This window comes from Oreochromis aureus, linkage group 1, assembly GCF_013358895.1.
Source record: "Oreochromis aureus strain Israel breed Guangdong linkage group 1, ZZ_aureus, whole genome shotgun sequence".
NCBI classification, from domain to species: domain Eukaryota; kingdom Metazoa; phylum Chordata; class Actinopteri; order Cichliformes; family Cichlidae; genus Oreochromis; species Oreochromis aureus.
The window spans coordinates 38716773-38734936 of record NC_052942.1 but is presented as its reverse complement, the minus strand read 5'-3'; the positions used below and the strand labels follow the sequence as shown (position 1 = coordinate 38734936).

Sequence of the window (18164 nt, the reverse complement as noted above, 5' to 3'; positions counted from 1 at the left end):
AAGCAGTACAAATGCAGCTCACCCAGCTGACCCTGAACGCTATTACCACCATGATTAATATTATTATTGTTCATGTAATTAAAAAGGATCAGTGTGGATTTTTTTTTTTTTATTTCCAACAAACCTGCAACCTTCAGGCAGAACCTGTTAACATCACATCATCAGTGCAGCTCATTCTGAGTCAGAGCCACGCACTCCATCCTGCTGCTGGAAACAGCATTTTATTCATCGGTCAGAGATAGGAAACATTTATAGGAAATGGAAGAACTTTAATAACAGTCAAATTGTGTATTTTCAACCCAGTTAAAAAACTTATTGTCAGTAGTAATGAGTGAGCTGAAGGCCGAGAACGCCACAGACAGACTGACAGTCACTGGGAGTCTGAGATAGGCAGATGTACTGACGTTTTTTCCACTTGATAACTATATTTTTCTCTTCGTGCAGCTGATAGCACTCTCATGGAGAGTAAATGTGATTAAAACCTGACGTAATCGACACAGCAGAAGGTGATCAGACAACATGTTTACCAATGACAGGGTTCATTTCCTGTCTGATTTATGGCATCAGACATTTAATAACATGACTGTGAGTGAGAGGTGGTAGTGGTGTGTTTGTGTGTGTTTGTCTGTGCATTTGTGTGCACAATTATCTGCTTGTTCTTGACGTATCCTACTCTTGTTCCTCCCTTGTTACGTCTAACCTTTCTAGGATTCCTGTTTTTATTGCCTTCTGGGAATTCCAGAGTTTTTAGTTAATAAAAAGCTTACTTATTATTGTTCAACCAGCCTGTTGGGTCCTCTCTCCAGCTTATTATGACACCAGTGTCCTTACTTGTGAATACCCCCAAAAGAAGAAGAAGAAGAAGAAGAAAAAGATGCAATAACGCAGAAATTAGTTCAACTAAGCAGCCAGCTGTGAGTTCAGCTCTCTCAAAGATAACTCACGCCACTGTGCAACAAACAAACCACATATGAAGAAAGCAAACATCATAAATGCACTGATATCTTGGAGTAAGCAAAATAATTAGATGCAAACATATGAACATATTATGTGCAATGAAAAAAATATTTACCCTTGTCCTGATTTCTTAGAGCTTTTTGATTTTTGTAGGTTAAAAGATCTCAAAAAGAAACATCATTCTTTGATCTAAAGAAGCTCAGAAACAACTGCGAAAGAAAGCCAGTGACATCTATCAGCCTGGAAAGGGCTGCGAAGCCATTTCAAAGGTTGTGAGATTCCAGTGATCCATGATGAAGACCCCAAAAGGTTGATTCTGTTCATCTCCACGTAACGTTTTCAGTGGAAGAAATGTTTTGTCACTCATCCAAGTGACTTCTTCGTTCTCAGCTGACTGTAGCTTTCCACAGGCTTATAAACAGTACATTTGCACAATGACTGAAAGCAGCCCACTGAATGAACAATGCTGGGAGGTCAGTTCCTTGATCATGTCAAAGAACTGACCTCACAGCTCATTGTTCATTCTGAACAATCTGATCATCAAAAAGTGTTAAAAACTTGTAACAGTGGTGAACTTATTCCCGAGTAGCTAGCCTCCCAAAATTACACTAAGAGCAAATCAACGACTCATTCAGGAGGTCACAAAACTCAGAACACCATCTAAAATACTGCAGCCCTCAATTGTCTCAGTTAAGGTCAGAGGTCACGATTCAACAATAAGAAAGAGACTGGGAAAAAAAGAACACTGTTCACAAAAAAGAAATGGTAAATGGCCTGTATTTGTATAGCGCTTTACTTAGTCCCTATGGACTCCAAAGCGCTTTACACATCCAGTCATCCACCCATTCACACACTGGTGATGGCAAGCTACATTGTAGCCACAGCCACCCTGGGGCGCACTGACAGAAGCGAGGCTGCCGGACACTGGCGCCACCGGGCCCTCTGACCACCACCAGTAGGCAATGGGTGAAGCGTCTTGCCCGAGGACACAACGACCGAGACTGTCGTAGCCGGGGCTCGAACTGGCAACCTTCCAATTACAAGACGAATTGCCAACTCTTGAGCCACGATCGCCCCATGAAAACAAAGGTTTGTCTCACATTTGCCAAAAAACATCTTAAAAATCCCCAAGTTTGGAAAATATTTGGACTGATGTGACAAAAGCTGAACTTTTTGAGTTCACATCACACATAAAAACACATACAGAATTTCATAAACATGCCCATAATGCCAACAGTCAAACTTGGTGGTGGTAGGTGATGTTCTGGTGCTGCTTTGCTGCTTTAGGACCTGGAGATCTCGCTCTAGCTGATGGAACCATGAATTCTGCTCTCTGCCAGAAAACGTCAGAGAAGGTCTGGCTCAAGCGCACTTGGGTTATGCATCAGGACAATGACCCAACACACACCAGCAAGTCCACCTGTGATTTTGGAGAGGCCTAGTCAAAGTCTGACTCTGAACCTTTTTAGATGCTTTGGCCTTAAATAGGCCGTTCATACTTGAAATCCCTCCAGTGTGGCTGAATTAAAACAATTTTACAAGGAAGAGTGGGCCAAAATTCCTCCCCAGCAATGTGTAAGACTCGGTGCCAGTTATCACACGTCTGGTTGCATTTCTTACTGCCAACCACTTATTAGGTTTAAGGAGCAGTGACTTTCGCACAGGGCCAGCTAGGTTTGGGTTAAAAAAAAATCCTTAATAAATGAAATAGATTTCTTCAAACCTACATTTTGTATTTACTCAGGTTATCTTTGATTAACGTTAGAATTTGTTTGATCTGAAGCATGCAAGTATGACAAATATGTAAAACACTAATAAATCAAGAAGGAGGAAAATTCTTGTTCAAGCCACTGTACAACAACTGAAAGGATAGGAAGACTTCAGAAGAAACATAATGTGATTAACCAAATTTTTGCATGCATTAAGAACTAATTATTTCAAAAGAACAAATAATGTGGCCTTGAGAGCCTCTGCTCCTGTGGAGCCTGCTGCCTGTGAGACAGGAAGGAAGCATTTTAAAATCTCTTTAGATACCACTGACTGTTCAGGAGCTGTTGTTGATTGGACTTTCTGAAACATAAAACAGAGCCATGCTGGTGGATTCAGCATGAGATAAATGTTAATAATATGCTGCATTTGCAAATTAAATTTGACAGATTAGACGTCTTTTCAGGCATCGCCATTCGTCAGTGGTTTAAAGACAAAAACACAGCAGCAGTCTCCTCCTTTGAAGGGGCAGCGCGAAGTAGAGCAATAGTCTCAGACCTTTGCTGCAGTTTAAATGGCACCAAGATCAAGTACCAGCTTTGGTACTGGTTCGGTCTCTGAATGCTGCATGCTCCAGGACTCCAACAAACAAAATGTGTCCAAGCTTTGACTGTTTTTACTAGAATGAGGGGTAAATAAGAGTAAAACCAGGAGCTTCCGGGTAAGTCTTTACCCTTTAAAGCATGAAATAATTTTTTTGTTTTGTTTGTTCTTCTGCTGTTCTGTTACTGCACTTGGCTTTTCCGATGCTCTAAAGCTTTCAGAGCTTTCATTGCTGAGTTAAAACATGAAATTCTTTTTTTCTGAGTGCAGGAACACCGCTGATTTGGGCCATTTCCCCTGCAAGCTTTCATTATCTTTGCTCTGATGTTGTTCTCACTTCATGAAGTCAATCAGAGGAGCCGCAGCAGCTTCACACCTGCAGCAGCAAACTGGAGAAAACACAAATCATAGTTCTTATAATGCTGAAATCAAAATGAATCATATAGGTAATGTGCTGTAGGCCCCGGCTTACAGTCAGCATCAAGAGCTGGAGACCAGTTACCATGGAAACAGAGGCTGAGCCCCTGATGACCTGCGGTCTGAACTGAATCATCTGTTTATTTGACTCCGGTTAAAACAAGCCAACAACAAATCTACAGATTGACTCTGACATTTTATTTTCATCTCTGCACAAAGATGAGCTTAAACAAGCCCCCCCAGCCCCCGGCCACCATTTGTTATCCACTTGAAATATAATCATTATTGATCAGGCAGGATTCTCAGAAGCAATCCGGCCGTGTGTATTTCCTGGAAACATTTAATAAAGATATAGTGTGCAACATTTGAGCGTGATGTTACCTTTGTTTTTTAAGCTCTGCTCACTTTGCTTTGGAGTACCTTTTCAGCTGTGAATGAATAAATCAATAAATAATAATAACTTTCCAAAATAAAACATGCGAGACGGCAGTGGATGCTTTAATTTTCAGGACCATCGACGGCCGAAAGCCAACACCCTGTTGCTTCACACCACTTCAGAGAGGACTCAGAATATGAGAGATTTCTACTAGGCTAGGGCTTAAAGACAGACTTTTCCATCATTAAGAGCTCCTCATATGTTTAAATGACATGCTTCCCTTAGGCAGTATAATTAGAAGGCACAGCATACATTTTCATTGCTATGCCGATGATACGCAGATTTATTAATCCGTGAGTCGACACATAAATTAGTTTAACTGCAGGAATGTCTTAAAGACCTAAAGACCTGGATGACCTCAGATTGTTGAGGTTATTGTACTCGGCTCTAAAAATCATAGAAACCTGCTGAAATCCCAGAAAGTTAAATCTTCATCTTAATCTTAATTTGTATCTCGACTGAAGAAGCCACCGGGATGAGTGACAAAGCCACTCCCACTGAAAATGCTAGGCCCAGATTAACAAAATCAACTTTCTGGGATACTCTGGATGGTGTTGCCGTGGTCCCCAGTAACACTAGTTACTAGTTCATGCATTTATTACTTCTAGGCTGGACTACTGTAATTAATTATTATCAGTCCTAAAAACTCCCTCAAAAGCCTTCAGTTCATCCAAAACGCTTTAGCAAGAGTCCTGACAGGGACTAGAAAGAGAGAGCAGATTTCACCCATACTGGTTCATTGGCTCCCTGTTTAATCCAGAATGGAATTTAAAATCTTTCTCACTTGAATAATGAGGCCCTATCTTATCTTAATGACCTTCTAGTACTGTATAACCCCATTAGGGTGTTTCTTCTTGACTCACTATGTCTTTATTCACTACTTTGAATTACATTAGTTATTATTCATCTCTGGCTCGCTTCCACAGTCTTTCTTTGTCTTGTTTCCCTCCTTTCACACCCAACCTGTTGCATCAGATGGCCCCGCCCCTCCCCATGCCTGGTTTGGCAGGAGGTTACTTCCTGTTAAAAGCAAGTTTTTCCTTCCCACTGTCGCCAACTGTTTGCTTATAGGGGATAGCGTGATTTGGGGGTTTTTTCCCTGTATTTTTTTATTTTACCTTAAAATATAAAGCACTTCGAGGAGACTGTGCTGTGGATTTGGTGCTATGCAAATATCTCTGAATTGAATCAAATTATATTTTACAGTCCCTTATTCAAAGCTGAAAAACATTTAGCTTGCTCTATCCTTGGTTTTCACGGTGTTCATCTGTACAATAAACTGGACTGGACTCACAATTCAAAAGCCCTCTACAGAACAAGGCAGAGCAGGCTGTACCTGCTGCAGAGACTCGGGTATTTTGGAGTGAAGGGCCCACTCATGAAGACCTTCTATGTCTCTGTGGTGGCCTCAGCCATCTTTTATGGTGTGGTCTGCTTGGGTGGCGGCATCTCTGCTGGGGACAGGAAGAGACTGATCCAGAGGGCCGGCTCTGTTCTAGGATGCCCTCTGGACCCAGTGGAGGTGGTGAGTGACAGCTGTCATCCCTATTGGACAACATCTCCCACCCCATGCAGGAGCACAGCACTGAACAGCTCATTCAGCGGCAGGCTGCGGCACCCACGATGTGGGACGGAGAGATTTCGCAGGTCTTTCCTTCCTACTGCTGTCAGACTCCACAACAACGACTTTGCAGATGACCAAACACACACATCCACACGTGCAACAACACTAAGTGTCATTTTTTTTCTGACAACTTTGTATTTTATTCTTTTGTATATAGTATCTTATTCTTTTTAGCTTATCCTATTCCAATGTTTTTCTTAATTTGTGCTGCTGTTACTTTGCACTGTCCACTTTCTGCTGTGACACAACAGATTTCCCCAATGTGGGACTAATAAAGGTTTATCTTAACTTATCATGTCCATCCATCCATTTTTCTTATACTCATCCAATTCAGGGTGGTTGCAGAGGGCCTGGAGCCTGTCCCAGGTGTCATGGCAGGAGAGAGTGTTGGTTGTGTTGGTTGTGTTGTTTGTGTTGCGTTGCGTCGTATCGTGTCGTGTTGTGTTACATGTAGTGCTGACGTAGGACAGTTTTCCAATTTCATTGTACTATTGTACTATGTATGACTGTGCAATGACAATAAAGAGTTATCTTATCTTATCTTATCTTAGAAAATCAGGGTACACCCTGGACAGGGCAACCTAAAATGCAGTGACATTGAATCATGTTTGCATTCATATTAAAGCCAATTTGAAATGACCAACTCATCAACTTTTTAACTGCAGTAAAATTTGGTGCCACTTTGTATTTACTGATTCCAAGAGTCATCGTGTGAGCTCACCAGTGAACCCAAAATTCAATTTTCTATGAACAAGACAAAGTGCTGAGTCAGCACTTTGAACTCTCTTCATTTGTTTTTACTTCCGATGAACTGTCGATGTCATTTTTCAGCTCACTGAGCCGCCTTCTCTCAAATTAATTTCTACAAATTTCCTGAAACAACGGAAATTCTAGCTAGAATAAATGAGATTACTGAAAGAGTAATGGGGGTGTTTGACAAGCAGCTGCTAACAAACTCTCAGTGTGAAGTATCACGGCTAATGACAGTTTTACTTTCCTGTCAGCTGTTCCACTCAGTTTTGGTGAGTTTCAGTCATCAAAACTAGAACACAGACATCTTGGACAGGTTGTTTGTTCAGTTAACTGAACAGCAATTTATATAATTTATCAGATAAATAACATGGCCCGCATTAAAAATACTGCAAAACACATATTCAGCCCACACATGATGGAGAGGCTCATTGAGGTGAAGCCTAGCAGGCAGCCAGTGTTAATGTGAACAGTTCAGAATAAACTAACGGTGATCTGAAACGCTGATACATCCGAATAAAAAATACAGCAGAGTTTGCGAGCTACAGGTTTGGCATTGAGCCATTGAAAGATAAATATTATATTTGTGTGCAACTTTCCCAACCTAGAAAATATAACAAGCACAGAAAAAGCTAAAGCTTACGGTTATGGTCTTTCATTTATTTATCCCCCTTTTCTGACCTTTAAAACTGCTGGTAACTGTTATCTCTGCTGCTTCTTTTGAGCTCAGTACATCCGTTCACCCTAAGAAAGGCACATCTCTGTTGAGTCACACTTGATACTTCTAACAATTTTAAGCCGTTGTGGGAGTCTCATTATCATGTCTCATGCAGATTTTTAAAGAATGTGTTATTTATTAGAGTTTCTTTTCCATTCCGACTTTGTGAGCCCTGCTACTTCTTTTCCATATGGGGAAAGAGTTGGCAGCAAAAGGTTGACTGTCACTGGGCCTTCTCTGCTTTCTTTGCAGCCACTGAATAAAAGCCAATCTTTGGGTAAGTGCCTTGTAAGTGGTGCCGGCTTTTGTACAACAGAATGTCTTAATATTTGGAACAAGGTGCAAAAATGCTGTGCCACAGAGGGTGTGTGTCACCATTAAAGTGACGGCAGACCTTAACTTTAACCCCTATTTCAATTTTAGAATGTAAACAAAACTTAATGTTTTGAACCAGGCTGTAAAAGTCTCTGTTCCTCCTGTAGTCATGTGAATCTTTGGGGGATTGATGGCAGGCAGCTTCAAGTAGGCACTGGAGGAACTGCAGTTACTAACATTTCTGACTTGGCTTAATTTCTCAGATCCAGAGGTTGCTGCTCAGTTTTTCCTGCAGGAGTTTAAAGGCAGGGATCCTCCAAATAGAGATTAGATAAACCAGCCCCAAGGTTTGTTTGTTTTTTGTTGTCTGGCTTTCTTGAATCTATATCTTCTGTTTTTGTCAGTCAAGAAGGCTCTGAGTTTGAACAGAGGGCACACAAGATGAGAAACTGTCAAAATAACATCTGAAGTAACAAAACATGAAACCTACACTAAAGGAAATTTAACATGGGAAACACAGGCTAACAAAGATTACAAGACACGAAACTAAAAGACCCAAAGCAGTAAAACAGTAGAGAATAAACATTACCTGAAACACAGCACATTATCCAAAACATTAAATCAAAAAGAAAACTCTTAACTGGGAACCCAGGAGCCATCAGCTCTAAACAAAGGGACCAAAAACTCAGGATCAGGACATAAATGCCCTTAAAACTATTCTGACTGGCATTAAATCACCTCAAAGAACCTTAAGCAAAGAGTATAAATGCACCTTAAATTAGAGGACGACCAGACTAATCATTAACTTTTGACTTTGTTGTGTTTAAGTTTTAATTAATCTTGAAGTTCCTGAATTTGCTGCATGTGAGCTTCTTAGAAAACCTTTCAGGAGGTTTAATCAGACTTTTCTCTCTCCCCCTCTCTCTCTCTCTTCCTCTCTCAGCTTTCATTAATTATTTTTGCTAAATTATACATTTATAAAAACAATAATTGGTTATGGGACAGGTTTTATTTCCTTTCCCTGTTTATATTCATTTATTTATTTATTTTTAAAAAAGATTTATTTAAAAAGAAAAAAAGTGTGAAAGTGAAAAAAAAGATTTTAACTACAGTGACATTTTTTCTGGAGCAACAACAAATTGGGTTTTATCATCTAAAGGAAAAAATGTTAATGTTCATCATTTATTAAAAATTCATTAAGAAAGTTTAAAAGACTCACACACAGCGCAGGATCAATTTTGGCTGAAGTCTCTGTTGACTCCGTGTTGCCCCCTGGTGTCAGAGAAGTCTTACTGCAGTCATCGTGATGAATTTCAGGAGAAGCGACACAGCCGTCCTGGCCAAAAGTACAAAAAGTAAAAAAAAAGCTGAGAAAAATGTTTGTCATAGAGCCTTTGAGATCAGATGGCATTAGATGAACCAATGAGTGATCTTCCTCCACCTGCCTCACTCTGACCAATCATTAACCTGGTGCATGGTAACAAGGTTTCCCAATCTTCAGGTGCTGACAATCGAGCGTTTCACAGCAGCACTTTCAGAACCAGCAGAGGCTGGATCTGCGTGGAGCCTGATATTCTGAGGTGAAGCACGTTAATAGCTCAGGCAGAATTTAAAAAAGGATCCAAATAAAAACTGTGGTCCAGATAAACAGAACTGAATCAAGTGAATTTTAAACCAAAGCCAGTCAGAACAGATACTGTATCTAAGTGATTCACGTTTTTAGTTATAAAAACTTGAAACAAAAGAAACTTTTGACTGTTAAAAAGTTCGTATTTTTAACGCTAATTTTAAATTTGTTACTTTTCAGTAAACTGTGGTGTTTCTTGGTTCACATCTCATTAATTAATTAATTAATTAATCCCACAAAAGCATCTTTCAGATCAGCCCGAGTCAACATGTCAGAGTCACAGCTGCCGTACTGTACTGTCTGCAAAGTGCACCGTCAGCCTGATGGAAATAGACTGTTTGCTTAACCATTAAGCAACCCAGATATTTTAATGAACTAAAGGAGTGGAGTTTATTTTTTTATGCAAAAAGGAGTTAAAACCCAAATTGTTCAAACACATTTACATTTATTTAAACAGTCTGTGTCAGTTACTTCTAACAAAATAAATATTATATGTATCACTAGTGAAAACGTGATCAAGCCTATGGCAAGTTTGAGTAAATTATTCATTACCTTTGGCTAGTATTTATAATATAAATATGTGACCAGGTAATAGTTTGATGAACAACCACTCTTTTTGCATCTTTTGTTACTTCACTCTTTATTAAACCATAACTGTGGAAATAATGATTAATTTTCAAATAATTAAACAAATTCAAAGCAAATAAATCAACAAACAAAGCCCATGATACTCTCTGTTATCCTTGCCACATTAATATAATAATATATAATACCTGTGAAAACTCAGAAAACTTTAATGACAGGGAGCATTTTCCCATTAAATGATGACAACAGCACATTTTAATATACAGCTAGGGTCATAAATGTCCACTTGCGGTGATTTGAAGGTTAAAATAATTTAATTTAGCTTGCCCAAAAAGAGAAACAGACATTGTTTAGCATCCGTAAAAATGGTGTTTTAATCCCCACAATTCTCCATTAAAAGGTTAAGCCTTCAGATGCTAAACTAAGCATTAACAGCATTACTAGAATAACATGGACATAACAGGGAAAAAGAGACTAATAAATAAATACTACACTCTTAATCAAGCTACAATAAAGGTTTTATCATTTAATGTATGCAAAAAAAAACCTGTTGTGTAGTATCTGGTTCACAGAAACATGACTCATTTTGTTTCCCAATAAATAAAGTGAAGGGCGACTAATAGTTTTATTAGACCACGGATATCTGGTGCTCTGTTATTAAATGAACATTCAATTTAATCTGTTATTCCAAGTGGATTTAGCAAACACGACACACTCAAATCAAAAGCTGATTCATTCACACTGAGCTGCGTTGTTCCAGCTCTAAACTGAAGCTCCACTAATAGAAAAGCAATAAGTTATATCGAGACGCGTTTATTCAGAGAGTACATTTATAAGCAGCAGTAGATTACCCCAGAGCTGAAAATACAAATCAAACACCAATGCAGGGAACAAATTTTAAACGGGAGATAAATACAGAAACATGATGGAAAACACAAAGCAAAGCAAATAAAAATAACTATATAGTATGAAGACAAGTTAAAATGCAGTTAAGATACTGCTGAATATGACTCGTTTCTGTATATAATCTGGTTTTGATTAAACATATATAAATACACTCCAAATACTTGGTTTGATTGCAGTGTAATGTTTGTATTTAAACCTCAGGAAATGAAATCTGTTTTGAGCCTCTTTTCTCACTGTTTTCTTGAATTTTCCATCTGCTTAATCTAACAAACTTGGGTTTTGATAAAACTACATGAGCACCTAGATGTTCCCGATTAAAGCAGTCGTCAACATTTTGGTTTTTTTACATTTTTCAGCCAATCACAGAGCTGCTTGTCAGGGCGTGAGGGTCGTGAGAATCCCACCATCGCCTGAGTTCTGATAACCTGAGGAGGAAACTCTAAGACACTTCTGATTGGCTACGTTCCAACACGCTGCGGGGATAAAACAGCAGCTTGCCCTTCATCGCCATGACCACCATGGCCTTCCTCTGGATCGTCCCCCGCCTTTGTCAGCGCTGCCCGTGAGAACGCCAGGTTCAGTCGTCTTTCAAAGTTTCAGTTTGATTCAAGTTTTCGACACTTTTATTACTTTTTAAAAGTTGAATGTGTAACTGCTGCATGAATTAGAAGATCTGTGAAACTTTTTTTTTTTTTTTTTAATAAAAAGTTGATTATTAGTTGAGGTGGGCCACGGTAACTGCATGTGAGCTGATCAGCGCTCAGTTGCAAAGATTACTGTGCAGTTAGATATTGAAGTATTTCAAATGGTCAGTGTGACTCTGCTGGTCCAGCAGCTCTCTGATCAGCATGAAAACGTTTGGTGTCTCAGGTGTTTGGTGCTGATCTCAGCAAAACAGCTCTTTAAAGTTCTCTTTGTGTCAAAACCTCAGGCTGTGGCGCCCCTGCCATCCCTCCCCGGGTCACTGGCTATGCCCGCATCGTCCACGGCAAGGAGGCAGTGCCTCACTCCTGGCCCTGGCAGGTGTCTCTACAGGTGAGTCAGCTGACCTCAGTAATCGTGAGCAGCTTCTTCTTCTTCTTCATTGACTGAGTTTGCTCTTGTTTTCCTCACAGCAAACCAACGGCTTCCACTTCTGTGGAGGATCTCTGATCAGCGAGCAGTGGGTGGTGACTGCTGCTCACTGTAACGTCAGGTCAGCACGAGAAAACCTCAGGACATCAGCTCACACATCTGTCTGTGGCTGGTTGCTGCTGAAGATGCAAAACTTTAAAAAACGAGTCAGACAAATATCGTGTATTTATTTAAACCGACAGTGCGACTTCCTTTGTATGAATCAGTTCTGCACAAACATGCAAACCCATAAAAACAGCTCGCACGTGTACAGTTGCACATTTATGGCGGCTCAGTAAATTCCTGAAGCTGATTATTGTAGACTTTTTGTGCGACAGACATGTTGCATTTGTCTTGGACTGTTATGGATAAATTCCCTTTCGACAGGTATTTGTGGTATGAGGATAGCGTGTTTGTGGACTGAATAATAACACTTATTCATTGTGTGATTTGACATTTAAGAGTTGTATTCCTATCCTACTGCTAGGACCTACCACAATGTGATTGCTGGAGAGCACAATAAGGGTTATGGCTCCACTGAAAACATCCAGGTGCTGAAGCCTGCCAAGGTGAGAACCAATCGTCAACCAACGAGCTTTCAAAGCATGCACTTTTCCTTATCTAACCCCTCCCTCCATACTTCTCACAGGTCTTCACCCACCCCAGCTGGAATCCCCAAACCATCAACAATGACATCGCCCTGATCAAGCTGGCCAGCCCTGCTCGCCTGGGCACCAACGTGTCTCCCGTCTGCCTTGCCAACACTACTGACAACTTCGCTGCTGCTGGCATGAAATGCGTCACTACCGGCTGGGGTCTGACTCGTTACAACGGTGAGATCTCTTCCATAGTCGCATGGAGAAAAAACAGAGAGCAGTCTGAGTTTAACCCTCAGTGTAGTTTAATGCAGTTTCTTTCTTTAGCCAACAAAAACGTTAATTCTGCACAAATTATCAAGTTGGAACAGTTGTAGTTAGCGTATTTCTCCATCAGAAATATTATCAGACAAACTATGTGTATTATCAGTATAACAGGCATTTATGGCAGTGACAAAAATGTTCCATGGTGACTGTCCCATAGCTCCCAGTACTCCCAACAACCTGCAGCAGGCTGCTCTGCCTCTGCTGTCCAATGAGGAGTGCAAGCAACACTGGGGCAGCAACATCTCTGATGTCATGATCTGTGCCGGTGGAGCTGGTGCCACTTCCTGCATGGTAAGGACCCGCCCACCCACCTGGAAACCATTCCAGCTCAGATTTTATTCACACACTGTAAAATGTAATTCTAGATGTTTGTTATTTCAACATATTATTCTATATCAGTTTGACGATAGATGACTGAAGTTGTTGTTATAACATAGAATTACAAGTTAAAAACGTCCCAATTACACCAAAAAAAGCTAACTTGAAAACTCATGTCCAGCTAAATCAGCAACTTATGTGAACTTGACAATGTGGGTAAGTTGAGCACAGCAGGATTCAAAACTGCCTCACGGGACTGCTACCGAGGTGCATCATGGGGAATTGGCGGTTAACGACATGCTCACTTTACTTGGACGTTTCCTAATCGTCTTCTTTGGAATATGCTTTCAAGGTGAGTAACATTGGTTATAACTATAAGGAAGAGAGCTACAAAGTTGGAACATGTTTTGAATTTATGGCATGATGTGTGTTTTCTCTTTTACCGAAATGTTTGCTTTAGCTAATGTAACTTTAGCCGACAAGGTCCAGCTTGTATGTCATGACCAAACTTGACCTAATAAACTGACATATGGCCTTTTTATGGGTTTAATGTGGCACTGACCAAATCACAAGTATTGTGCCGCTAGCTTTAAGGTTGTGCACTCAACCACTGTTGCGATATTAGCAAGCTAACTCAGCTAATTAATAAAGCTTATTTCATATTGTCTCTGTACTTGTAAATTTCTTTCAAGTTCACAGGCTGTTGTATTTTGGTGGAAGTTCATTTTGGCAATATTTCCAATAACTGACTGGGTTCAAAAAGAACTTTTGGCAGGACTCGGATGCTTGTTGTCATCTGTTTACCCCTATGTAATCACTTAAGTTGTTATTAACTGCTGCATGCTAAGCTGCAAGAGTGCACTGAGGACTGAGACAAAATATGGTCTACAAACCAGCATTATATTAGTTTTTATCAGATAGTCCTCCAGTGTGTTTATTTTTGCTTTAATTCTATTGTGCAGTTATGTGTTACCCTGAAATGCTTTATGCTTAACAACAGCTCACCATTTTGACTTATTTTTGAACTCTTGTGATCAGTATGACTAGATTGTGTGAGTTTCCATACTAAAAGAGCTGTAGTGATAAAATAATTGGCATCAGAGACACTGATTTTTGGCATGGTATACTGCAGAAGTTTTTTTTTTTTTTGCATAATTTACCTTTTAATTAAACTGCATTCTCTGTATTGTAACAAAACTAACATTGTTTATATGTCAGAAAATTAGCAAACATGAATAAATGGCGAAAACAATATAATTATAACATATATTTTTTATTTGACTTATTTTAGGTCTGTGAAGCCAAACTTGATGCTGGGGATTTATTTTTTTGTCAGTGGAGTCAAATGGTAAGTTATAATTTGTGCATTTTGTCATACTGGAAACACCACAGATTATATTGTAACTTAACAGCTCTGTAGAACAAATGATATAAAGATTGTAGTTTCAGGGTACTTCTTAAGAAGTAATATGGCACTATTGATGATCACATGCAGGTGGAATAAACTAAATATTCAGATGTGTTACCAACAAATGATTCATTAACAAAAGCAATGGAGCAGACTGTTTAGGTTCTTGTGGTTGTAATAACATCCATAACTGCAAGTTTGTCATTAATTTATTTTCACAGGTCTAGATGATCACATCTGTCTTTGTCATTTAAATGAGGTGGACTTGCAAACTTTGCGCTCTTTTGGGTAAATTGCTGTCCACTACATATACACAGAATGTGCACAGTATTTCAGATCTAAAAGGGAGTATGTAATGGACTTGCTGGCTTTAATGTAAAAAGCCTGTTGTGTAACTTTAATGAGGCAGTTGGACTAAAACAGTATTGCTCATCAAGGTAAACATCTGAGGAATAAGGAAATTGTTACTTGTCCTTTTACTCAGTGTTCTTTTAATCGCACGTTTACTAAAGTTTTACATCACATAAGTCATTTTCACAATCATTCTACTTTAAAAGATTTCGAGACAGAGCTTATTGTTCTCTGAACTTCCTTGTTTGCTGAAGGGCAGGTAAAGTGCATCTTTTGTTTGTTTGCTTTTGTGTGTTTGTGTTTTCTCTAATGGGCCTCAGATGACTGTTTGCTTAAATTTGGGTCTCAAAGAATCTTTTTTTATTCTGCCGGTACTCTCCACCCTCTTCTTCTATTGCTCAGGTTGAAGCAGAATTTGCCCGTCTTACATCTGTTGACCTGAAAGGGTTCCTTTTGCTGTGCTTGACCATTATGGAGAGGTTCGTGGAGCTGTACAAAATCAAGAGCGGCATAGGAGGGCTAACTAGGCTCATAAGATGCTTCGGAGATGATGTAAGTGTTCAACTGCGAAATCTAATCCTTTGTTTAAGTTTTAGGTTATCCAGTTCAACTGATGAACTCATTGAAAGAAAGCTGATAAGTAAAGTCTGTCATCATATTTCACAACTGGACATTTAGTGTGGTAACTTTTACAGAATCTATGTATATTGGTGGTAGGTTGGATATCATATTCTACTTGAATGTCCTGATAAGCCTGATTCAAAATCTCCAATGATAATCATATATTGATGGAATTATGTATCAAAAAGCTGTGAATTTGGAGCTGTCTACATGCTTCATAAACACTGTTTAAAAAGTGTTTTGTTTTCTTTTTGACTTCTTTGACCAGAGCCTACACAAAGGAAGAGGACAGAGGACCTCATTTTCTAAAGGAAGATCCCTCACACACTTTCAAGACTGTGAAGGTTAGCATTGTTTCTTTTAGTAAATTTAATAATGACAGCACCACAGTGGATTTTAAATGAAACATGTGGCATCTATGAAACAATAGATGCCACATGATAACACGTAATACTTTTTCCTCACCAAATGTATTATTACAAGATCTTTGACACTGGATTTGGTCTGGGTTTCAGAGAAACTAACTGGCAAGCTAGCAGTGATATTATTAGTGTCTTGTGTTTATTCATGTCTTCACCAGGGTCTTTGACATTTCGCTGCTGTACTGTTCACTTCAGCTTTACGTTTGATTTCTCACATTGTATATTGTAATGGCAGAGATATTAGGATATTTAAGGGGCTGCAGTGGCTGCTACAGCTGTGGGGGCAATACTTTGGTGAAATGTCCTGGACCCTGGAAAAGAGACTGTGTAGACTGGGTAAGCAATTAAAGGTTACTGGCCGAGAGTCATTGGGCAGCTGGGTAAAGGTGGATGTTGATATTCAGTGCCAATTATGCAACCTGTTCAGCCATGTCTATATGCTCTTTTTCATGCTGTTAATATAGGGGAAAAAATAAACTTTAATCAATAAACTGATTAAAGAAGCATTGTCTATGGAGCCACAATCTGATCCTGTAGTGTAGCTGCAGTTTGCACATTTCATGTATTCTCAGCTAGGTTTGGTTTAGAGCACAGCCAATATTTAGCATAAGTAGATTTAAATTCACACACTGGTGATGGCAAGCTACGTTGTAGCCACAGCCGCCCTGGGGCGCACTGACAGAGCGCGGCTGCGGACACTGGCACCACCGGGCCCTCTGACCACCACCAGTAGGCAACAGGTGAAGTGTCTTGCCCAAGGACACAACGACTGAAACTGTCGGAGCCGGGGCTCGAACCGGCAACCTTCCAATTATAAGGCGAACTGTCAACTCTTCAGCCACGATTCAGTCATCCACCCATGTGTGTGAATGACTGAATGTGTAAAGCGCTTTGGAGTCCTTGGGGACTAGTAAAGCGCTATACAAATCTGAGCCATTTACCATTTAAATTGAAAATTTTGTTTGAATTCTGCAATTGAAGACATGCTCAGTTATTTATGAACATGGTCTTTGTTTAAAGCAAGAAATGGATTTGTAACATGGGGTGCATATCTCATTCTGAAAAAACTTTAACAACTAATAAGTGTTACCCAAAGCCAATCACCATCATCCAAAGCATCAGTATGGCTCTTCTTTGGAAAGACATGAATTCTTAAGCACAAGGGATATTGTGTAATTGTAATTGTGTAATTTTTTTTTTTAATTTTTTTGTCTTTGAACCCTTTTATAGCCGACAGGTATTGAAGACACGTTTTCTAAGAAGATGAAAGTTGGCATTGCGATGGTGAAAGAAGAAGACATCATCGATGTGTTGGTTGTCCTTGAGGCGGCAGTAATCCTGTCTAATCTGAGGATGTCTCAAGTGCCATTTCCATGCTGATGGGCCTTCTTTTTGCCCTCAACATAGACTATCCAAAGGAACTTAAGGACATCTTTGAAGTCATTCAGAACATCCTAATGAACATTGGTGGAAGGCAGTGCATCTCACTAGTGCATGGTCTAAGAAACAGACTCTTGCAGAAACCCATGCAGAACTGTAATTGTATGCTCCTTAGTGTTAAGGACAGTTTTATTTTACTGTTTGTTTTTTTTATTCTTGCAAGTTCTCATTCTCACTTTTGTATGTCACTAAATGACTACACTTTACATTCAGATTAGACAATTACTCATTTGTTCATGGTTTAAGAAACTTATGTGAACAACAATATAATGGTGGACTCTGCAGATGCTTATCTCATGCAAGTCAGTAGTTTTTCCTTTGTTTTGCAATTGAGCAGACTCAAACTGATGTTTCTGAAATATTCATATTATCAAATGTTTCAGAAGCATGCACTCATTTTCAGAGATATTGGTTCTGTGGAATTTGTTGCAATTGTAAACGAAGACAAATACAAGAGTTTGATGTCTTACTTGTTATAAACTGATCTTTACTGTCACTTATCAAAGGTTTTGTACTATTTTAATATTTCAAGTTTTATGCTAACAGGTCTGACTGAGCACAATGAAGTTTAAAAAATTTTGCAAATGTAAAGAATAACTTTTCTAAAATAGCAAATGTCCCGTTGATACATTACATTAATGCAGACTTTATGTTGTTACTTCACAAGAATCACTACTGCTCCTAGAGTATTGGTCAGAATTTAATCTTCACCCAAACTGGGCTCAAGACCAGGTTCAAATTTATTGTTTCACTGGGGCAGCCTTTGAGTTTTGATGGATTGTGAGCCTGATGAGCTACGTCACTGATTTTTCTGTTTCTCAGATGACTAAGATGGCACAATAAATGGTGAATGTTGGGTGCTCATGAGTAATTGTCTTGTCATGTTCTTAAAACAAACTTTCTGTATGAAATGATCAGATACA

General features: G+C 39.3%; 1 protein-coding gene across 1 annotated transcript; it reads left to right on the top strand.

Annotated features, from left to right (window-relative positions):
• Positions 1–11167: 11167 nt before the first annotated feature.
• On the top strand, positions 11168–13147 carry LOC116323365 (chymotrypsin B-like; the record flags this gene model as incomplete). Its single annotated transcript, XM_039611665.1, has 6 exons — positions 11168–11207; positions 11577–11680; positions 11761–11840; positions 12246–12327; positions 12408–12591; positions 12839–13147. Coding segments are annotated over 6 exons (747 nt in total), but the record flags the coding sequence as incomplete, so codon positions are not given.
• Between the last annotated feature and the right edge of the window lie 5017 nt (positions 13148–18164).